Raw genomic sequence first — 24,188 nt, 5'->3', positions numbered from 1 at the left:
TTTGAAGTGAATCTAGGACATCATATCATTTCCCCTGGATTTACTTTAGTATGATTCTCTAATGATGGGAACTTTTAAAAATTCAGAATAACCGTATGACTGTTGTCATACCCAACAAAAATTAACAATAATTACTCAGTACCATCTTTATCCCATGCCGTATTAAATCTTTCCCTATTATCTCAAAAAAGTGGGTTTTTTTGTAATGGGTTAGTTTGAATGTGAGGTAAACAAATGCCACACATGGCATTTAGTTGGTGTGTCACAAGTTTTGTATGTATTTTTTTTTTTCTATAAAAGTTGCTTTTGCTCCACCTTTGATTCCGTGTCATGGATTTGTTGAAGGAACTGTGTCTTTTGTCCTTTTGAATTTCCCAGATTTTGGATTTGGCTGATTTTATTCTCATGGTTTTCCTCTATCCCCCATATTTTCTACCACCTGATAGTGATAAAAGCTGTTTGGCAGAAAAATCTCTCCTTAAAGCAATCGTTATTATTTGAAAATGAACTTATACTTCACATTATAGACACTGATGAGAAACAGAGAGAAATTTGTCTTAGGAGCTATATTCATGGCTTTCTATAAGTTGTTAAGTTGTTGGTTGTACATTCAAAGGGAAGGTTGGGTGAAAATACAGTATTTGGCTATGAGTCAACTCTGCTCCATCAAGCTCCTGGGGAAGAGGTGCATTATTATGTTACTAGGGGCCCAGTGCACAAATTCGTACACCTTGAAAGGAACTGTGGGCCAAGAGGCTGCAGTGGGCACAGGGGTGGGTTTCGGCCCCTCTCACCATGGCTCCTGGTTCCCCGTCTGCCAGCAGCCCTGCTCCCGCTGCTGCTCCCATGCGCTGACACCAGCAGTGGGTGCAAGTGGCTGCTGCTGCTCCGATCACCCGTCAGGAGCAGGGGGAGGTAGAGAAGCCCTGAGGGGTGATCGGGGCCAGCAGCCACCGCTCACACCTGTTGACAGCGCTTGAGTAATCAGGGCTGGCACCAGGTGGAGGCAGCAGGTGCAAATGGAGGCTCCAGTGCTGGCAGCAGGTGCCAGTGGGGCCAGCGCCGGCAGCAGGTGCAAGGGCCCGGAGGGACCGTGGTGTGCGGGAGCAAAGAATTTTCAGTAACCACCAGAGGCTCACCCTGATGACAGCGACCAGTGCCCCACCTTGATCTGGCACCCCTGCTCACCTGCTCCATCATCCCACCACAGCTGATGCCTGCCATGTTCCACGCGCGCCCTCTTGGTGGTCAGTGCATGCCATAGTGACCGGTTGTTCGGTTGTTCCACTGTTTGGTCTATATGCATATTAGGGTAATATATATATATATATATATATATATATATATATATATATATAGAGAGAGAGAGAGAGAGAGAGAGAGAGAGAGAGAGAGATTGTAGAAATGCTGAGAAAGGTATATACAAGGGTTGGTTAGACTTGAGTTTTCAGTGATGGTTTTACTGTTCTAATGCTGACTTTGGTGTCACAGGTGACCCATGATTTATTAAAGCCAATATCATTTTTTTCTCCTGTTGGAATACTACTTCTACTAAACACTACTTGGTGTTCACTCAGTGGCTCTTAATGCTTTTTTGGTTATTGCGTTCCTCAGAGAATCCAGTGAAAGTTATGGACCCTCACCAGGGAGTCACAAACTCTATATCACATCTGTGGGCATAAAGAAGGTGTCACCCTTGCTGCTGAGTGTGAGAGGGCAACACAGATTATGTTCTCTCTGATATCTATAATAATAAAAGCCTAATATGCTAGTTAGACTGGACGACCTTCCTGATGAAGCTGCGGCGGTGGGGCCGAGCCCCGTGCATGAATTTCGTGCATCGGGCCTCTAGTATTTTTATAATGCTCTATCAATATCACACCTTAAAGTCTGATGAAATGGCAGCATTTTTAGAGAGCAACTATCCCTCTTGTTCCACTCTGCCCACCTGCCCTTCACATAGCTGTTACTGATGGCCTAGCTGTCCCGTGATCCAGACTATCCTGAAACAAATACAAACTTGTTTTTACATAGGAGGGAGCCCAGTATTCATGGTCTACTTCACCATCCCGATGCCATTAGACATATAAGACCCAGGGTATGACACATTTAGTTATAATAATGAAAAACCATTTGGTAATTTAACTCATTTCCCCTAGAATGTCATCTCCAGTCATAGCCAGGTAACATCCCCGACTCTCGTAGATTTCACTGAGACAAAAGTAACTACATATGCCTATTAAAGAGAGGAGAAACCTATCTGCTATGTGTTCTGTAGGAGTAAGCATCCTTGTTGGTGGATATCTTGGAGCCTAGGTCCTTGCCCTAATCCCTGGAACCTGTGAATATGTTACCTTTCAGAGCAAAGTGGACTTTGTAATGGGATTAAGGTGACACACATTGAGAGGAGGAGATTATCCTGAATTATCTGTGTGGGCCCAATGAGAACCTTGCTTGGCTGTGCTCAGAGAAAGATGTGACAACAGAAGGAGTGCCAGAGAGATGCAACATTGCTGGCACTGAAGGTGGAGAAAGGGGGCTGTGAATCCAGAACTGTGAGTGGCTCTAAAAGATAGAAAACCCAGAAAATGGATCCCTTCTTCTCTCGAGTTCCTAGAAAGGAACATCGTAGCCTTGCTGATGCCTTGGTTAGCCCAGTGGGACTGGTTTCAGACTTCTGACCTCCAGAACGACATGATAATTAATGTGCATGGTTTTAAATGGCTGTGTTTGTGGCAATTCGTTACAGCAGCAATAGAACCCTAATAAAGAGTCTAAATCATCAAGATGGATGGGAGATGTGCAAAAGGAAATTAAATGGTCTAACTCTGGTAATAATTGTCTTCTCTCTTAGGTAGTAGTTGAGCTGGGAAAATTTGAAAGGAAGAAGTTTAAAAGTTCCAGTTTGCGAGATGGGCATGCAAACATGGAGGAAGAGCCTACACATCTCTACCCTTCCCCTAAGAAAGACAGTCTCATCCTGAATAGGAAACAAACGTTGGAAACGGATAGCTACCCCGTCATGCTCTGGTGGTCCCCACTGACTGGGGAAACGGGCAGGGTGGGCCAGTGTGGAGAAGAGGCTTGTTTCTTCACCATCAACCGGACCTATCTACATCATCCCATGACCAGAGCATTCCTCTTCTATGGTAAGTGGGGCTTTTGCCTTTCTGCCTTCGTTTGTTTCTCTGAAGCTGCACTACTGCTTACTTTCCAAAGAAGAGATGGTGGAATCCCCTAGAAAACACTTCAGCGTGCCTGATTTCCTTTGCATTTGCTCTGTGGAAGGCCTGTGCATTTAGCAAATATGATAAATAAATAAGCTTGGCCAACGTGGAGGTGGTTGGCTGGGCCACAGGTATTTACGGAGGAGAAGAGATGTTTTTTCTCACCTTTCACAGTTGGGTCCTATGCTTACTGAATTTACTATTTAGGGAATTGGGTAGATAGTATTGCTGATAGCAATTCAGAATGTCACATGAGAATTGCCAAGAGATTTTGATGAGCATAACAGATGTTTAATTAGGCATAAGCTAAGCCCAATGTTCTTTATTTCATTGGTCAGATTAATCAGAAATAAAAATAAAAAGGCCGCTCAGCATCAGATTTCAAGAGCAAGTTGGTGTTCATCCCTCCTTAGGCTGATTATATGTAGGTGGTGAGTGGTAGGGAAAGGCTTCCTAAGACCTCCTTCATAAAAAAGGAAATTTGCAGCGGGCCTTGAGGGATAATGGAATTGGACTACACTGGGATTGGAGGACATTTCAGTATGAAGAATAGCATAAATGGGGGCATGAGGATGGAAATTTATGGTTGATAGGTAAGGTACAGTAAGGCTATAGAGTAGTTTTGTGTAATAGAGAGATATAAAGATTGAAGGATATATTGGGGCCACAGCATGGGAAACCTCAAATATTAGCTTAAGATTTTGTATCAAATTAGGGGATGGTATCAGGGAGCCACAGAAAGTTGAATGGTCTTTTAAAAACTAATTCAAAATAACATCTGTGAACCATCCTGATTCTCCTCCATTAAATGCAGCCTCTCTTCTCTAAATGGCCATAGAGTATTTTATATCTCTTATGTTATTAAATTGAGCATCTACAATATGCCAGGCACAGTGCCAATCACAAATAAGGTAACTACGGCATTTGGTTTTGCCCTGTATGACCTTTTCTTCCCCAGTAGCATATAAAGTTCTTGAAGGTAGGGCAATATCAATTCATCTTAGTACCTCCCTGCTTCCTATATCTAGCATAGTGCCTTGTACATGGCAGGCACTCAGGAAGTATTCATAGAGACTTAGAGCCATAAAGGATCTGAGAGACTCTAAACTCCTCTTTGTAAAGGTGAGAAATCCAAGGCTCAGGAAGGTTAGGGATGTGCCAGGACTACGTAGGAGTTAGCAGCAGAGTTGCACAGAGAACCAAGGTTCCCTGACACTTGGTAGATATTTGAATGTACACTCATGAGTATAATTAAAACTGGACATTTGGATTTTGAAATTGCTTAAGGTGTATGGATTCTTTAAAAAAAAAAACAGACTGAATTAGAAATTCAGTCATTAATAAGATCTGTTGAGCAAAACAGAATGAAGACAACACACTTTCCTGGCTGAGGGTTCCAAATTCTAATTAAGTAGGTCACTTGAAACTGCAAATGGGACTCTGGTGCCGCAGGATTGAAAAAGAAAGTCAGGGAAAATGATTCAGGTGTCAAAAGCTGGCCTAATTGAGGGAAACGGAAACCCCAAAGGATTATGTGACCTCGAAGCTTTTGTAAACCAAAATATTTTTTTAGTTTGTTTGTTTTCTTTGCAGCCTACTTTCTTTTCCTTCTTCCTAGAGATGATTCATTTACTTAATAGAAACACACCTGGAGGTCATAAGGACTTTCACCAGTGAAATATGATGAATGCTGAGTCTGGTTTGAGACATTTGTGAAATGCAAGGCTTTACCTACATTAACAATTCTCTCAAACAAAAATTAAGCAGTCACAAGTGAATGAATTATTTTTTAAACCAAAAGTCCATAGAGTTACCAAATTTAGTGTTAGACACTGTCACTGTTGTAATTTCAAAACACAACTCTCTTTTTAAACAGTTTTCTTGAAATGTGTGTACCATGGAGGGGTTGGAGTACCCTTAATGAGAATGAGTGGTTAGGGCAGGGAACTGCTTATGTTTTAGGTGAGGTTCTAATTAGGAATTTTAGTCAATACTAGAGGCCAAGTGCATGAAATTCATGCATGGGTAGGGTCCTTAGGCCTGGCTGTTGATCAGGGGTGATGGAGTGGGGGGGGGGGGGGGGGAGGAGGAGGGAAAGAGGGAGGGGGAAGGGGGAAGGAGGGAGAGGGGAGGGGGGAGGGGGCCCTCTCGCACCTGCCTTGACTGGCCTGGTGCCTGCGGGCTGGGGGCAGCTTCTGCATTGAGCATCTGCCCCCTGGTGGTCAGTGCATGTCATAGCGACGGGCCATTCGGCTGGTCATTCTGCCGTTTGGTCGATTTGCATGTTAGGCTTTTATTATATAGGCCAGGCTCACAGAGAGAAAGAAAAAGAGTAGCTACTGAAATATGTTACTTCCTTAGGAATATAGATGTTAGCACAGCTTGATGAAATCTGAAGGTCATGAAGAAGAGGGACATTGGCTGGTCTTTCTCAAGGGACAATTACAAAACAGAGCCGTACGACCGGATCCTACATAACTGGTGGGAGTCCTAGTAGCTCCACCCGTAGGAGCAGCCTCCTTGTTCCCCCTACCCATTGGTTTCCAGGCACTTTCTTGAATGTAATCTCATTTGCTTTTCAAAATAGCTCTTATGGTTACGAATTACATCTATTTTGATGAAGAAGAAATTAAGGCATAGAGGTAAAGGGCTTGTTCTAGGTCACTTACTTGGGTGGTAGGAGCCAGAAATTTCTCTTAGTGGAAAAGTATGAGATAACACAGCCCAAATTATATTTCCAACCTTGCAGAAGATTTAGTGTAAAGAAATAATCAGCAATGGGTAGTATCATTCTGGAGGACTACTTGAAGGACATGAGTTATGGGGAAGGTTTTTAGAAAAGAGGTTGTGGATACAAGAGGAGAGTGTGGACACAGAAGTGTTGTGAGCAGAGCAACAGAAATCAGCATTGTAGCAAACTCTGGCCTGACATGTTAATGAACAAGGTACTCTGGTTTTGAAAGGTCTGCTGAGTGATAAAGATGCACACTGTCTATGGATTACCAGTTCTCAGAGACTTGTAATAAAATACATTTGGAACAAGCGATAGCAAACACAGGAGACACTTCCTTTGTTTCAGAGGACACTTGGGGATTTCTGTGTTTGAGGGCGATCATGTGTAATTAAAAAGAGAGGGACGTAGGAGTGGGAACCCAGCTGTTCGGACAAGGCTTCTCAAGGGTCAGTCCTCTGGTGGAATCCTCGCCCCTCAACGTCTCAGATCACCAAGCATTATTCAGACTAATGAACTGAATGGTGTCAATCTAAATAGGAGATTTGTGCTTACACCAAGAAGCTGACTTACTAGTGCATCTTCACAGTAGCAGGAGTCTTACTGTTCATTATTCAGGGTACCTCTTCCCCAACACCAAGTTGGTTAAAAGATGGAGTAAGAATCATAAGGTTGCTTAGTAACCTTAGAATTAATTACAGTAAATATTTTGATGGTCTTGAGGGTTGGAGGAGATAGCCTGATTAGCTTCCTCTGTCCCCAACAGAGTATAATAATGATCACTGTCATTATCAGTACCTACTCTGCCAGGCACCAAAGAGACACTCTCCATGTATTCTCTTATCTAAATAATCACAACACTGCGTATTACTCTAGGTATTTTAGAGATGAGGAAATAGGCCCAGCTAATGTACAAGGTCACATAGCCAGTAAGTGCCTGAGCACGCACCCAAACCTGATTCTACAACCCATAGTCTTTTTATCAATGTTTTACCCCACTGTCTACACCAGAACCTATAAGCCTGCATCTTTTGGAGATGCTAGATAAACAGTGACTCCTATTATCATTCATCTCTCCCTCTTCCAGGCTACATGCAGGCATTTACTAGTACTCTTTTGTTTACTCATTCATTTTAGACATTTCATTTGTTCGTTCATTCAGTCATCCATTCATTCATGGCCCATATGATGAATAAGCATGATGGATGGGATGAAATAAACACACAGAGGTTTGAAAACAAAACAAAATTTTCGTGAAATAAAATGTAACTCTAATGCACTGGTTTGGTGTAGCAGTAAATAATTATGCTTGTAATAATGAAAGTACTGGTTATTCACTTAATCAAAAGTGGATGAGGAGGGAAGACAAATACGTGTGGGGAGAGGGTGGTAGAGGAGAGTTAAATCTACATCTTCCATAGCAGCAAGACAATAGCTATTATCTAACAGTGAAAAACCAAGAAATAGCATGGTAAGCATGTTATTTAGATATATTTGAAGTGCACGTACAGAAGAAACACGTGAAGGAATGGGAGTAAGTGACTCTGGCATATGGAGATAGGGGTGTGTGGGGCGGGCACTGCTCTCCTGTGTCATTGGCCAGATAAAATGATTTCACTTTTCAAGCTACAAGCAGTATTAACTTGATATAAGTAACAATTTAATTAACAAAGACATTTTGTCTGAGGAGATAGTTAAGTACAAAGACAGTAAGCACAGTTATTAATAAGTTATCCAATTTCCAGACCTCTTTGCTTTATCAAGATCCCTTTTGGGAGAGTGTTAATTATACAAAGACATTAATATTTCTTTTAGCTAAGGTACTCATTTCCTTCTAAGAAAAAATTATATATTAATATTACTTGATTTTAAATCTTTCCAGGTAAAAAATAAATCAACTGAATTTTGCTAGATTTGGTTTGATATAAGGACAAAAGCTTTATAGTAAGCCTCATAATGTTTGGTTTTAAGGGTTGTTCAGTCAGGGCTGAGAATTCTCTTAGTTTTGTTTCTCTTCTCTTTCTCTTCTCTTCTCTTCTCTTCTCTTCTCTTCTCTTCTCTTCTCTTCTCTTCTCTTCTCTTCTCTTCTCTTCTCTTCTCTTCTCTTCTCTTCTTTTCTCTTCTCTTCTCTTCTTTCTCTTCTCGTCTTTTCTCTTTTCTTTTCTTTTCCATTACCATTCCCCCGCCCCCCATAAGCTTTGTTTCTTACTCACCTTCTCCCATCCTTTTTAACCCTCTCTGTTCTTCAATGGCCTGTGATAATATAAAGATTAAAGAAAGAGCAAAAGTGGCTGAAACTCTGAAAGCATTTCTCAGGTGAACCTTAAAAATATGAGAGGAGCCCAGCCGGTGTGGCTCAGTGATTGAGTGTCAGCCTATGAACCAGAAGGTCATGGGTTTGATTCCCGGTCAGGGCCCATACCCAGTTTGCCGGCTCGATCCCCAGTGTGGGACTTGCAGGAGGCAGCCGATCATTGATGTTTCTCATCATTGATGTTTCTGTTTCTCTCTCCCTCTCCCTTCCTCTCTGAAATCAATAAAAATATATTTAAAAATTTGAGAGGAAGCACAGGAGTGACCAGAGCCAGAAGTCAGGCTCTTGCCTTCTGGCTGGCACCGGGAGGCAGTGACAGGCTTCATTACTGTGGTTTCAGCAATCTGGGCCAATGGACCTGCCAGCACCAATCCAATTCTAGGCAGACTCTCCGACACCCAGTCCTTTGACACAAGCTGGCAGCTCCATTCTTCAGCCAAGACAACCACATCTTTTAAAACGATGCAGCTTTAATTGATATACTTCTCTGTGCTCTTAATTTTTTTTTTTAAAGAAAACAATGTATAGTGGAGAGTAAGTATAGCAGACTTTTTTTTTTTTTACAGATTTTGTATTCACCTCATCTGGCTAGTTCTGGGGCACAGGTTGGAGTCTCCTGGCCTTTGAGAGATGGGGCTGCAAGGGAGAGTCGGGTACCTGCTGGGCAAGAACAGCCATTGTCCCCCTCTCCACTGGCTTTGTGTTATAGACTTGTTGCATCTGCTGGAAATCTCTTGAAATATTAAACATTTTGTTTATTAGTGGGAAAAAAAAAAACTCTCCAAAGGAAGTAAACTACTAGTAATGGTAATGGAAAGGAAGACAAAGCCATTGTTCAGAAACAATGGTTATTAGGCAGAAGATAGCTAATTAAATAGAGTAGAGCCCTGACCGGTTTGGCTCAGTGGATAGAGCGTTGGCCTTCAGACTGAAGAGTCCCAAGTTCAATTCCAGTCAAGGGCATGTGCCTCGGTTGCGGGCACATCCCCAGTAGCAGGTATGCCGGAGGCAGCTGATCGATGTTTCTAGCTCTCTATCCCTTTCCTTTCTTATCTGTAAAAAAATCAATAAAATATATTTTAAGAAATAAATAGAGTAGGAAATGGGATGAACTTGTGGTTTGGATCAGTGTGAAATTCCACATAGCTCCATTTTTGAAAGGAAATCATATGCTACAATATTTGTGATTTGAGAGAATCTGAGAATGTCTCAGGATGTATCTCTTGCTGATGTCAGGGTCTATGCTGCATTCATTTATGCAGGTATATGTGTAGCCATATGCTAGTTACTGGGGCTAGAGTGGTAAACACAACAGGCTTTGCCCTCATGGAGCTTATGAAATATGTCAGTAGGATGGTAATAGATAGGAATAAGCATTTTGGGTTTAGACAGAGTGACCAGGGAGGCCTCCCTTAGAATATTACATTAAGGTTGAGACTTGAAAGGTGGGAGGAGAGTCCTGTGAAGATAGAGGGAATTAATTTTGTGCAGAGGGGACAGCTGATGCAAATAAGAGTGCAATGGAGTTTGATAGGGTCAGAAGGAAGGTCTCTGTGGCAGAAAACCTTGGGTGCAAAGGAAGATAGTATGCAATGAGATTTGAATGGGAGATAGGGGCCAGCTGATAAAGGGCTCCATAAGACAGTGTAACAGGTTTGGATATAGTCTAAGTGCAATGGGAAAATAGGAGGTTTAAGCAGGGTTGCTGTGATCTGATTTATGTTCTGTTTTGAAAAGACCCCCCTGGCTTTTCCATGGAGAATGAATTGGGATATGAAAGTGAAAACAAGTCACAGTTTCTATTAAGTAAGTGGAAGTAATGTACCCTGGATTAGGGAAGGAGACAACGGAGAAAGAAAGAAATGGGTAGATTTGCGATGTGATTTGGAAATAGAATTGATGTCTAAGTGGTATCTATTTTCATAGATGCAGCTGTCCAAAGAGAAGAATTAACGTGCATATTCATTTAACTCCTTGGCCTCTCTGACACTTTGTCCAACCCCATGTAATCAACTTACCACAACTGTGATGCATAAAAATCATAAATGCACCTATTCATTTCCTTCCTGCTGGGTGAAGAAAAGATGTCAGTAAATTATTGATCACTAGGTATTTTGCTTCCACAGGAATATAAATATTTAATCCTTCAGGTTATTGACATCTGCATATTCCGCTTTCCTGAGTACAGGCATCTAAATTTGATATCCAAATCATTGGCAACTCTATATTTCAGTTGCTTGTAAGGAGCAGTGATTCAAATCTTAGTGTGCAAATGGTAGTCATATAATTCACTCTCAAAGGCATTAATGGCTGAAGATGTACATACAGATTCCTCAGACTCATCCATTTACTGATGAAGCCATTGGCATTTAATCAGTAAATCTAGAAGAAAAATACCTAGTGTCATTTATATGGATCACCCCTCCCACCCGCCCCAAGAGTATTTTGAGAGTGGGCAGCCCTTTTGTTTGTTTGTTTTAATAGAATCTCCTTACTTTGTGGGGTAATAGTTGGTGATAATTCAGTTCACTCTTTGTCTGAGCTAGGGTTCCCTAGAACTAGAGCTTTATTAGGGATACAGTCCCAGGGAGAGCAGGAGTGAGGGGAAAAGGGAAGTGATGTCAGGGAGGAAGAAAAGAAATACAAGATGGTACAAGTTGATCAGAACACATAGCTGTGAGAAGTCTCTGGAGGGGCCACGTGGAAACATGGCTTGGAACTGTCTTTCATTGGTAGCGGTACTCCAATCTAAATGTACATCTGAGTCACCTGGAAAGATGAAAAGAAAAAGACAGCATTTTGTGTCCCACTCCATGACAAATGAACATCTCTGGAAATGAGGTTCGGGGCTCTGCTCTTTATCAAGCTTCCCAGGAAGTAATGATGTGGTCAATCTGAGTGTGTGTGAGTCTGTGTGTGTGTGTGTGTGTGTGTGTGTGTGTGTGTATGTGTGTATGTGGGAGGGGGAGTAATGGGGACAGCTCTTAGATGATCTCTTAGGTGGCTTCCACCACTAATGTTTTATGACTTAATATAAAATCTCTAAGTTCTGTCATGGGAATTTGTAGATGTATTGTTGGTTTTATATCCTCTCGTTTCCCGTTTGTGCCTGTGAGCTATGAGATGCTTAGTCTTTGATAACAGAATATCCAATTATAACATACTAGAGGCCCAGTGCACGAAATTCGTGCATGGAGCGGGGGTCCCTCAGCCCGGCCTGCACCCTCTCTAATCCGGGACCCTTTGAGGGATGTCCGACTGCCGGTTTAGGCCCACCTGTGGAATCAGGCCTAAACTGGCAGTCGGACATGCCTCTCGAAATCTGGGACCACTGGCTCCTAACCACTTGCCTGCCTGCCTGCTTGATCGCCCCTAACCACCTCTGCCTACCTGATAGCCCCTAACTACCTCTGCCTGCCTGCCTGATCACCCCTAACTGCTCCCCTGCTGGCCTGATCACCCCTAACCTCCTCTGCCTTGGCCCTGCACCCAGGACCCAGAATTTCCTCCTCCCGCTGGCTACAGGCACCTGGGACCTGGGCTGCCCTCCCTCTGGTCGGCTGCAGGTACCCAGGCCGGCCGTAGCCGCAGGGGACCGTGGGTGGCTGGCTTCGCCCGGGCCGCAGCCACAGGCACCCTGGACCGCAGGCAGGCAGCTTCTCCCTCTCCCGGGCTGCAGCCGCAGCCGTAGCTGCAGCCACAGCCACAGCTGCAGCCACTGGTGCCCGGGACCTCGGGCGGGCAGCTTTGCCCAGGCCTGGCTTTGTCAGGAAGGATGTCCAGAAGGACGTCTGGAAGACGTCCGTTCTAATTAGCACATTACCCTTTTATTAGCATAGATGCCTTTGGGAAAATAAAATCCTCTTTAGGACATTTGCCTTGTGACAAAGTTTTCAAGGATGTTTTATGTTAAAATTGGAAAACTGTTTATAATTGCAGGTGTGAATTCTGATGATTCATTCACAGGAATTATTCAGTTAGAGAGTTCTTTCAGCCACATGGGCACAAGTTAATCTTTCAGGAGCACTTGGCCATTGGATTGATACAGCATTTGGCGATGTCTGAAAGTGTCAGAACCACAGACCTTCACTTGGAATACAATCCTTGTTACTTAGCTGATGCTGAGCTAAAGCCTGATTCCTGGAGAATAGAGATCCGTCTCAGCTGTCTCCAGCCAGCAGTGCCAGACCCTTACCTGTTCACTTACTTACAAGAGCTAGAATGTGAGGCATGGATCCCATTTGACTCAGTGATCCCACTTCTAGGACTATATCCCAAGAAACCAGAAACACCAATCAGAAAGGATATATGCACTGCTATGTTCATAGCAGCACAATTTACAATAGCTAAGATTTGGAAACAGCCTAAGTGCCCATCAGCAGATGAGTGGATTAAAAACTGTGGTATATCTACACAATGGAACACTAAACTGCTATAAAAAAGAAGGAACTTTTACCATTTGCAACAGCATGGATGGAACTGGAGAGCATTATGCTAAGCGAAATAAGCCAGTTGGAAAAAGATAAATATCACATGATCTCACTCATATGTGGGATATAATGATCAACGTAATTTGATGAACAAGAATAGATCCAGAGACAAATGGCAGGGGAGAGGTGGGGTTGGTTAGAGAGCAACCAAAGGACTTGTATGCATGCATATCAGCAAAACCAATGGATACAGACACTGGGACGGTGGGGGCTTGCCCGGGGTGGGAATGCCTTGGGGGGGGGGGTGTCAGTGGGGGAAAAGAAGACATATTTGAAACTTTAGGCAACAAAAAAAAATCTTTTTATTGCTTTTAGAGAGAGAGAGGTAGGGAGAGGGATAGAGAGATAGAAACATTGATGAGAGAGAAACATTGATGGGCTGCCTCCTGCACACTCCCTCATGGGTCCGCAACCTGGGAATTTTAACGGTGACCTCTTGGTTCATGGTCGATGCTCAACCACTGAGCACACCTGTGGGGCGGAAATGAGCATTTTTGCTTTTCACGGCAACCAAGTTACTTCTGCTTTTGCTCATCTTATAACGTTGATCCCTTTATTCAATGCTCTCTCTTTAAGGGTAATATGGCGTTTGGTGCTAGCTTACCATTATGCTCATACAAGTAGTTGGTTTTCTCAGCCACAGTCAGTGTATGAGATGGTGGTTGGTAATGGTGTTGGTGGTGTAGGGGATGGTGAGTTTTGGTACATGAGAAAAATTTTCTAGGCTTAAGTAAAAACTGGATTAACTTTTTTTCTTTTTAACTAAGATCAAGTGTGTCTTCTTGTTGTTGTTTATACTCATACCTCCTGTGACTTACTTACTGGTCAGCATTTCTATCATTGTCTCCTTCTCTTCAATAGTTTCATGCATTTCTGTCATCAATTATAGAAACAACTAGAGGCCCGGTGCACGAAATTTGTGCACGGGGGTGTGTGTCCCTCAGCCCAGCCTTCACCCTCTCCAATCTGGGACCCCTCGAGGGATGTCCGACGGCCCATTTAGTCCTGATCCCAGTAGGATTGGGCCTAAACGGGCCGTCGGACATCCCTCTCACAATCCAGGACTGCTGGTTCCCAACTGCTCGCCTGCCTGCCTTCCTGATTGCCCCTAACTGCTTCTGCCTGTCAGCCTGATCACCCCCTAACCACTCCCCTGCCAGCCTGATTGATGCCTAACTGCTCCCCTGCCAGCCTGTTTGCCCCTAACTGCCCTCCCCTGCAGGCCTGGTCATCCCTAATTGCTCTCCCCTGCAGGCCTGGTCCCCCCCAACTGCTCTCCCCTGAAGGCTTGATCACCCCCAACTGCCCTCCCTTGCAGGCCTGGTCCCTCACAACTGCCTTCCCCTGCTGGCCATCTTGTGGTGGCCATCTTGTGTCCACATGGAGGCAGCCATCTTTGACCACATGGGGGCAGCCATCTTGTGTGTTGAAGTGATGGTCAATTTGCATATTACTCTTTTATTAGATAGGATATCTCTTCTTTATATCACTCCATCATGCTCTATTTTATATCACATTATTCTTTGGAAGAAAGAGGCAAAATTGTTTTACATTAGTCAAACTATTATTAAATACTCAGATTGGCAGAAGATTTTCTCTTTTGATGAACAAAAGCAGGTCGAATTTTATACATTTACATGTATACTTTGCAGAGATAATGGTGGCATTTTTGGTAGGGCGAGGGTGTGTGTGTGAGCTATGCCATCATCAAACTATATACCCCTAATTTACTTGAGAAACTCTGTGGGTATGAAAAGACCTGGAGTTTGAGAGTCAGTAAGAGAAAGGCTGACTTCATCTCCACCATTTGTTACATCTGTGATATCATTAGTGAATCCCTTTAAGCTTCTTTTCTCATTTTTAATGTGAGGATAATAATTCCATTTTATTTAAGGGTTTATTTTTAATTTTTAAAGAGAATTCATGTAAAATGCACAACATATTGCCTGAAGCATGGTAGATGGTCAGTAAATAATGACAGTTAACATAATATTTTTATGTTGATAGTATTCCTTTGTTATCATTTTGATGTCCATGAGACCTATAGTGATAGCCCCTCTTTCATTTCAGATATCAATAATTTGTGCCCTGTCTCTTTTTTCTTAGCTTGGCGAGAGGCTTATTGATTCTATTGATCTTTTCCAAGAACCAACTTTTGGTTTCATTGATTTTTCTTACTGATTTCCTATTTTCAATGCCATTGATTTCTGCTCTAATTCTTTTAATTTCATTTCTTCTGCTTACTTTGGAGTTCATTTGCTCTTCTTTTTCTAGTTTCCTAAGGTGGAGACTTGGGTTATTGATTTTAGATTTTTTTTTCTTTTCTGATATATGTGTTCAATGCTATAAATATACCTTTAAGAATAGCTTTCTCTCTGTTTTATAATTTTTCATAAGTTGTGTTTTAATTTTTATTTAGTTCAAAATATTTTCTTGAGGTTTCTTCAACTTGTGTTATTTAGAAGTGTGATGTTTAATCTCCATATATTTGGGATTTTCCACTTACTTTTCTGTTCTTGATTTCTAGTTTAATACCATTGTGGTCTAAGAGCAAACATTGTATGATTTCTAGTCTTTTAAATTTGTTCAAGTGTGTTTTATGACCAGAATGTGGTCTTTCATGATGAATGTTTCATGTGAGCTTGAGGATAATGTGTATTCTATTGTTGTTGGATGAAGTAGTGTGTAGATGTCAATTATATTCAGTTGATTGATGGTGTTGTTGAGTTCAACTATGTCTTTACTGATTTTCTGCTTGATGGATTTGTCTATTTCCGATAGAGAGCTGTTGAAGTCTGCAACTAAAATAGTGGGTTAATCTCTTCCTCCTTGCATTCTATCAGTTTTGTCTCATGTGGTTTGTCTTATAGGTTTATACATGTTAGGGTTGTTATCATGTTTATATTCAGATGAGCTAATGCAAAGATAAAAAGCAATAATAATAATAATAATAATAATAATAATAATAATAATATCAATGATTTAAAAGCTAAACTGAAAGAGGTATTTTTTGGGTAAAAAGGATTTCTTTCCTTTTGAGTAGGTTTTGGTCCCCTATCCTAATCCAGGGTATCCATCTGTTTAGGAGGACTGTTACTGGAGAAAAGTTTGACATTTATATTCAACTTTGACATTCAAAATAGGATACTTCCTATAAGATAAGAACAACCTTCTAGAGTCAGACTGTTCTCTTGAGGGGATTGTGTACATTTCTGTAGCTCCCGTTTTAACATAATGGGAGCTAAGGAATTCAGCTCATGGATTTCTCCTGTTGAGAAGAGACTCCTTCCAGCTGTGACAGCTTGGTCACAAGCCTTAGAAGAAGGAAGGGGAGAAAGTCATGCTCTCTTGTCCTAAGTGTTGCTGCAAAAAGAATTAAGAGAAAAGAGGAGGCAGGTAGAGACACTGTGTTTTATGTTTTCCCTTCTCAACCCCAAATTCTGCCTGGGGGTCAAATTTTGAAAAAGAGATGTTAGAAATAAGTTGGGGAAACGACTAAGACAGGCAGGTCTGGAGGTAAAGTATGCAGTCTAGCATAATTAAATTGGTCAGACTGGCATGGCCAGGCAGGGGGCTTCTGGTCTGCTCTCCAAGCTTCTGTATTTTCAGAAGCTTGGATGTGTCTGTTTAATGTGAAGATGCAAAGTGACCACCAGCAAAGGCTGGAGGTGAGGCCTGGCTAACGTCTGGCAGAGTATGTGGCAGAGACTTAGGTACAGGGCGATTGTATACTCCCATTTGTCCAGGACAATCCTGTTTTCACCTGAGTCCCAGCATCCTCTTCAGTTAATGCCCTCTGTCACTCTTAAAAGTGTCCCAATGGTACCATAAATGATGTGGTTATCCTCAAGAAGTGTACTCCCAGTGAGCAGTGAGGGGGACCAAGTCATCAATGGAGCATCCCCAGGCCCTGCCCCTGGACCAGATCACAAGTTATATGCCAGGGACTAAATTTAGCTGCAAAAGCAGCAGAATGTCCACTCTGAGGTCAGAGAAATCAGGTTCCAGGGCCTCTTTTCCACCGGCAGACATGGTCATGGAGAATAGGTACAGGGGGGAGCAGAATCTGAGAAACCTAACAGATCTTTTTACCTAGAGGGAATGAATAAAGCCATATGCTTATGATTATTGATTAGCTTTATGAATTAGTGCATTTCTATATAATTTTGTAATGACCTCCTTTCTGTCTGGGACAACAGGGTGAGTTAGGGCAGTCTCTCCTACTCCCTTATCTGTTCACTTACTTACAAGAGCTAGAATGTGAGGGATTAATTCAGAACACACAGAGTTGAACATAATCCAATGAGGTGAATTTGATGGGCTCTCTAAAATGTTGCATACAGCAGGAGGGGGACCACTCTGAACTCAGACTCCAGCTCCAGGTGTAGCCTACGATCCTACCTTCTTCCCCTTTCTGTCTTGCCAACTTCAACCAACTGAAGATCCTTGAGTGGAGGGAGCCAGCATCGGCAGTTTCCACTGGAGAGACAACGGTCATTTTAGCAAATGCATGTATACAAGCCTTTCCCTTAGACATGAATACAACCTCCTGCTCACCTTCTCATCACCTTCTATCATTGCCCCTTTATAACCTTCATTGTCCAAGAAGCATGGCATAGTCACCTCCATCTTCTCACCCCATCCTTACTCCTCAACTCTCTGCTCTGGCCCCATCTCTCTACTTAAATAGCTTCTGCTAAATTATCAGTGACACCTCTACTGCCAAACCCTCCAGATTGCTAAATAAGATGGAGACATTTCCTAGTCCTCATTCTATTTGACTTCTCAGTAACATTTGACATTGTTAACTGTGTATTCATTCCCTAAATATTCTCTTTTCTTTGCTTCTCCAACCCAGAATTCTTTGTCTTTCTGAGCTGGTGGGTCACCATTCTGTCAGCTTATTTTTATCGATTTCAGAGAGGAAGGGAGAGGGAGAGAGAGATAGAAACATTAATGTCCAGAGAGAATCATTGATGGGCTGCCTCCTGCACGACCCCACCGGGGATCAAGCTTGCAACCTAGGAGCCCTTGACTGGAATCGAATCCAGGACCCCTCAGTCTGCAAGCCGACGCTCTATCCACTTAGCCAAACCGGCTAGGGCTTAAATGCTTCCTTCTTATAACAGTATGTAATTAAAATATATATAATGCCTTATTTGTAACATAAAGGAAAATCACTCAGATTTAATGGGTATTTTCATATGTGTGTGCTTGACCATATAGAAAAGCACAATGAAGTAGCCAAACACTGTGCCTCTGTGTAGAGTCCTTGACAGTGACCATGGGTACCTTGTATGGAGAGTCTGCACTGTAGACTGACAGATCAATGGTGTGCTGGCACTCAGTTCCATGGGCAGTGATGGGATCTTCTGAAATGGTCAGAAACTCTGGGTCAATACTAAACAACAGTTTACTTTTCCTTTAATTCACATTCCTGGAAAAGTCAATGTAAATTGAAACTAAGCAAGAAATACAAGCCTGGAATTTGAAGATGAAATGGAAGGTGAAATTAGTTTCCAGGCACAGAGAATTTAAAACAGGTTTTTAACTTTCATGACATGTGGGACTTGGGCCATTTCTCCTCTGAACTGTACTGTGCCTTACGTAGCGTCCCGGGTCCCCTCCCATTGAATGGCAGTGGCAATCCCACAATCACTGTAAGATACCTGCCCTCCTTTCTCTACCTCTGCAAAATTCCCAAAATTCCCCTGTGGGGTCTGACTGTAGTTAAGAACTACTGCCCTAGGGAGTTTCCTCCTCGTTGGGGGCTGCAGATAACACACGCACTTCCATCTTCACTCCAGACCTGTCTTCTGAGCTCCAAACCTGAATAATCTACTGTCTACTTGGTATCCAGTTTATGGGCCACAAAAGTCATCTCCAGACTTAGCCAATGGCTGCGATGCCATCCATTTATGCAGGTCAGGAGACTAGGTATAATCCTAGGAGCCCTGTGCCCCTTTACTCTCTATGGATATCCAATTCATCATACAGTTCTTTTGATTATATTTCCTAAATACTGAAAATTTTCTGAAGTTTTTTTTTAAATCTCTTCACTCTCCCAGCCTCTACCGTAACATTTTTACTCTAAACTGCCATACCCTCTCACTAGGACCACTCCAGTAGCCTGCAGCTCACCCAGCTGCCCCCCCTCAGCCTCCTCTGAGCCCGACCTCGGCTATTCCTCTGGCTGCACTGGTTTTCCTCTGGTCCTTTGTAGTTACCATGTTTTGTACCACATGCTACGACCTCTGGAATGTTCCTCCTCCCTCTTCATTCTGTTTATCCCACTCGTCCTTCCATCTCAGCTTGTGTCACTACCTCCAGGAAGCCTTCCTTGACCTCTCTGATAAGCTCAAATCCCCTATCGTTGCATTTCATAACACATGCTTGAGTTCTGGTATTACCCTTACTTACATGATTCATTGATTAACGCCTGTGTTTCCCACTGTGCTGGAAGCTCTTTTCTGAGTTTTCTCACTATTGTATCTCCAATACCTAGCACGGTGCCTGGTACACAGTAGGCCTTCAATAAATGCTGAGTGTTCCTGAAACGTGAAATAAGATTTTTTTTGTGGCCAGAGCAGCAGCCTGTTCCATTTTACGACAAGAGGGGGCAGCAGAGAGTTGCCAAAGGAGTGGCCTCTTGTCTTTTAGATTAGAAAATCCAGTTCGTCGGGCTGTTTAATCAGGAGTGGAGAAAGGGAGAGAAAAAATTCCAAGTGAAAACTGAGAAGCAAAAGAACAGATAATCCAGAAGGAAAATGGAACCAGAATGAGTGACTGCGGTTAGGTAGAGGGGGCTGGAAAGGGATCTCCAATGTGATTTGGGGCTGGTATTGCTTCTCATCAGGCCTCTTTAGGGTCGAAAGGAATCCTGCTTCTATATACCAGAAAGCCATTAGTATGAGGACGGGGTAGTAAAGGAAGGGGAAAAGCCAGTTTCTCCTTGCTGGCCACAGATTTGTTTTGAAAGCACAGAGCATGGCCTGCAGGGGTAGTTCTCTCTCTTAATGGGGTATGGACATGGGGCTCTGGGGAAAAGAAGAAATTAGCATATCCTAAGTACCCTCTGTGTTACAGGCACAAATAGTCCTGTAAGGTCCATATTTTCCTCATTCGAAAGATGAGGGTGCTGTGGCTCAGACTTACAGTAATCTGCTCCAGGTCACGTGGACAAGCTGAGTTTTTAGTCCCAACTCCCTTGGCTCAAAAACCCATGTTCTTTCTCAGATACTCTGATAACTTCTTTTAAAAAAATATATTTTTATTGATTTCAGAGAGGAAGGGAGAGGGAGAAAGAGATAGAAACATCAATGATGAGAGAGAATCATTGATCAGCTGTCTCCCGCACACTCCACACTGGGGACTGAGTCCACAACCCGAGCATGTGTCCTGACCGGGAATTGAACTGTGACCTCCTGGTTCATAGGTTGACACTCAACCACCAAGCCACGCCGGCCGGGCTACTCTGGTAACTTCCTTTTCTTTTTTCTTTTTACCTGATAACTTCTTAAAGATTTTGATAATGACTCTTTTTTACTTGCTGTGCCTAAAGAGAAATATACCCATTTAATTATGTGCCATATTGTTAGATTCAGAATTTATACTAGCAACGATTATCCCTATTTATGGATTTGTTGGCTCTTGGGAAATTAAGTGTGCCATAAACATAAAAGATGGCATTTTAACTGGCAGTTTATAATCTCTGATTGCCTACAGACTCAGAATTCGAAGTGTCCAAGTTCTATATGGCATGTTTGTGAGGGCAAAAATGGCAAGAATTGTTATCTTGATTTTTATATGGAAGGATGCAAATAACTGTGATGTTTTCTTAGTGGTAACAAGTGATACTAATGTAGGAACTAGGATTTCCGCTCACAGATTATGAACCAATATTAGAATGAATTTAACCTTAAAGGATTTCTGACCTTGAATGTAACCAGCAGAGAAGGCAAGTTCTTGTGAAACCCTTTGAGAGAGCACTCCTCGGTAGAACACTGTCCACACTACTGGAGGTATTGACTCCAGTTTGGCTCAAACACCCCAGTCCAAGCCCATTGCTGTGTGATCAGCAAAGCCAGAGTGGGACGGAAGGCATGGGGCTCCGGGTGGAGGAGAAATGGGAAACAGTGACATCTGGGGAAGTGCAGGGCACGCTCCCTGTTATCTAATAGCAGAGGAAAATCTCGGATCTGAACATCATGAAAGTTTTGGCAGGGAGAAATGTATGATTTTAACAAATAGTAAATAATGCTTAGAAAGAAAATACATCCTTGTCATTGCAAAGAAAGGAGTGTGGTGAAAAGCAGACATTGTCTATTTTTTTTTTCCCCCTCTCAGAAGGGGAGAAAGCATCAGGGTGAAACTTTCATTATTTAATCTCTTAGAGCCTTTAGCCATTGAATCTTCCAGGAATGATTTAAATCATATCATCTGTGCTGCCTTGTCTATATTTGTTAAATACTTGGTTTAACCAGTTATTAATGACCACAGTTGTCACTTTCCTATGTGACTCTTCACCACTTAAAAGAACACGTTAGATTGCCCACCAATGCCAAATTGAGTTCTGAAGTCAGTCCCTTGCCAGACTCATTATGATTTTTGAGCACCTACCTGTCAATCTTCTGTTTAGCACTGCATTTGATTCCGTAGGCATGCATCTTCAAGGAATCAAGGACATGGCAATCAAATGGGTTCTTTGCCTCAATAGAATGGGCAGGTGTTTAGGACTTAGAATGTATTTCTCTGTTAATCATGACCAGGTTCCAAGGCCCTTCCCGTCAAAACCTTTTGAATCCATGATGTGTCTGTCCTATAAAACAATAGACCTGCATTCTGGGTCCTAGAAGTAGGAGACTGAACCTGGAGAGGATAGAAGACCCAAGACAAAGAAAGAATGTAATGTTTGGAGATTTAAGTAAATTTCTAGTTTATAAAATTTAAGATGCTTTCTCATGAAATGACACTAGAGGGCAGTATGTACAGCCAAACCTCATAACAGAACAGCCTATGGAATTCTTGCTATTTCTAGTTATGCTTTTTATTCATGTTCAAATATCACCTCTTAATTATTTTCACTTAATTAAATAAATAAAAGGGAAAGATGTTAAAATTATACACCACCATAACAAAAATATCTTAAAAAGATGAACATTGTTAATTTTTAGCAAAATAATAAATTTAATTTAAAAAAATCATGTAGTATTAAACTGTTTTTTCATTAAAAAAACAAGTTCTCTTTACATCTGCTCTATCTTTTCTGAAGCTTCTTCTGGAATTTTTGTTCATATTTCTAAATAATGGGTGCATACTTATATTTCTTGAGACAAGTGGTTATTTGGTTTATTGTTAATGAATTTCCCCCGACATATATATTTATTCTCTCACCAAATCTACCTAATATAGTTAAATTTTATTGCATCAGAAATCATGTTTGCTATGTGACTGTTATAATTTTACATTTTCATTATGATACTTTTCATCCAGCTTCAACTACTATCAATCTTTTCTTGTCTGTGTTTATCCCTGCATTCCTCTTCCCCCTCCTAATTATTCTAAACAATAATTTATGACTATGAAATATTGCTCAACATACAGCCAGTGATTACATTTCCTTTTTTGATATATATATTTTTTACCTAGAGCTCATACTTGTTTTAAAATTTGCTTAGTTTTACTTATCATTAATTTTATTTTAACAGTATTCCATCAGATATAGCAAATACTTATATGTGTATGTAGCATTCTTATGTGTGTAAATAACTTTTAGGTACATAAATAACATTTAAAATTTGGTCACATTGTCTATTTTATTTCTTCTAAGGAAACATTTTTTTTCTGAAGCCCCCTCCAGCCTTAAACTGGACTTGCTTGCTAATCCCACTGAAGATTCTCACCGGGAATTTCAGATATCATAGGATTTTTTTTTTCTGCTTTAGGATGGATTCCTATTTCCTAGGTCTGTTTTCCGCTGTCTCGATTTACTCCCCTGAGTGACTGCAGCTCATGTTCCCGTTGTTTCCTAGGAACAGTCCAAGGGGAGTTTGGGATGCGAGGCTGTGCATCCTCTTCCCACAGGATGTTGAAGGGATGGCTGCATTGTCTGCTAGACGTCTGATGTCATTCCGATTCCTCTTCCTTTGTAAGTGAACTTCGTGACCAGCCGGTCACACAGGCCAACTTAATTAGGGGAGATTGGATTGCTGATTCTGGTGAGTGCTTGTACAGCTTTGTCTTCGAAGGAAAGGAACCATAAATACTAACTGAACCATGAATACTAACTGAGGAGTGCTGGTATCTGGAACTCGGTTCGTCTTTATATCGGGTGACTATTCTTTGTATCTGGTAGTATTTTGCTTCCTGTTTCTTTACGAATAGCCAGTTCTCTAAAAATTCATTGTCTGATGGTAGCGCGTAGATATAGTGGCCACTGAAATGAGAAGGTGTCTTGAGACAGAAAAACAAGGCAGGCAACTCCACAGAATGTCTTGTAGGGTAAGTTACTTTCAGGGATAGGATCAGAGCCGAAGGCGATTCAGAACTCTAGGCTGTGGAGATAAACTTTGCTACCACACAGTTCACTAAGTAGTTTATGGTATGGCTAAGGCACTAGTGACTGACAAGGCAAAGGGACAGTGCATATGGATACGTGCCAGGAACCTTACATCCTGGTGATCTTATGATGGGAGTTTGCTTAGAAGTGAGGCTAACACCAGTTTGATCCTTATCTCGGTTAACAGTCAATGCCCTTCTGACTGCTACTGACAAGAATCTTTACGGTTACATTGTGTAAGCTTACAGAACACAGATAATCATTAACTATAAGCTTGTGTGTGCTGGCTGAAAATAGTTAGGTTAGTCAGAGTTCACAGCATGAAAAGCTAACAAAAAGAAATCAGGGGCAAAGATGGAGTCAGTCTTGTTCACATGTACATCTGTACATTCATGATTCGTGATGGGGCTCAATGTGCATCCTTTTCTTTCATTGGGACAAACACTTAGTAACCTTTCAGTTTGCAGGCTGTGTCATTCAACTCTGACAACGTATCTCATACTTTATGCCCGGTGATTATTCGTTGTATCTGGTAGTATTAATCATGTCATCTCTTCTGATCTCTATATTTTTTTTTAATGCTGTCATTGATTTTGGAGAGAAAGGGAGAAGAGGGAGAGAGAAACATCAATGAGAAAGAAACATCCCTCTACTGGGACTGCAGCCTGGGCATGTGCCCTGACTGGGGATTGAACTGGCGACCTTTCGTTTCATTGGTTGATGCAACCAACTTACCCACACTATCCAGGGCTGATCTCTATTTTGAAATTACTATTAAGTGTATACTGGGACCTCCTAGATTAATTTTCTAAATTTAAAAATTTTTTCTCTTTTCTAACACTTTGTCATTTTATTCTGCTTTTATGAG

At 41.9% G+C, this 24,188-nt stretch overlaps 1 protein-coding gene across 2 annotated transcripts in view; it reads left to right on the top strand.

Moving 5' to 3' along the window:
* The window catches only part of FUT10 (fucosyltransferase 10), a 54,321-nt gene that overhangs the window by 2,867 nt on the left and 27,266 nt on the right, over positions 1 to 24,188 (top strand). For both annotated transcript variants that reach the window (XM_079778927.1, XM_079778926.1), the window contains exon 2: positions 2,855 to 3,149. In XM_079778927.1, the coding sequence (XP_079635053.1) occupies positions 2,855 to 3,149 (295 nt within the window). The remainder of the gene's footprint in view (positions 1 to 2,854; positions 3,150 to 24,188) is intronic.

This window comes from Cnephaeus nilssonii, assembly GCF_951640355.1.
Source record: "Cnephaeus nilssonii genome assembly, chromosome: 8".
Taxonomy (NCBI): domain Eukaryota; kingdom Metazoa; phylum Chordata; class Mammalia; order Chiroptera; family Vespertilionidae; genus Cnephaeus; species Cnephaeus nilssonii.
This window is presented reverse-complemented; position numbering and strand designations above follow the sequence as displayed.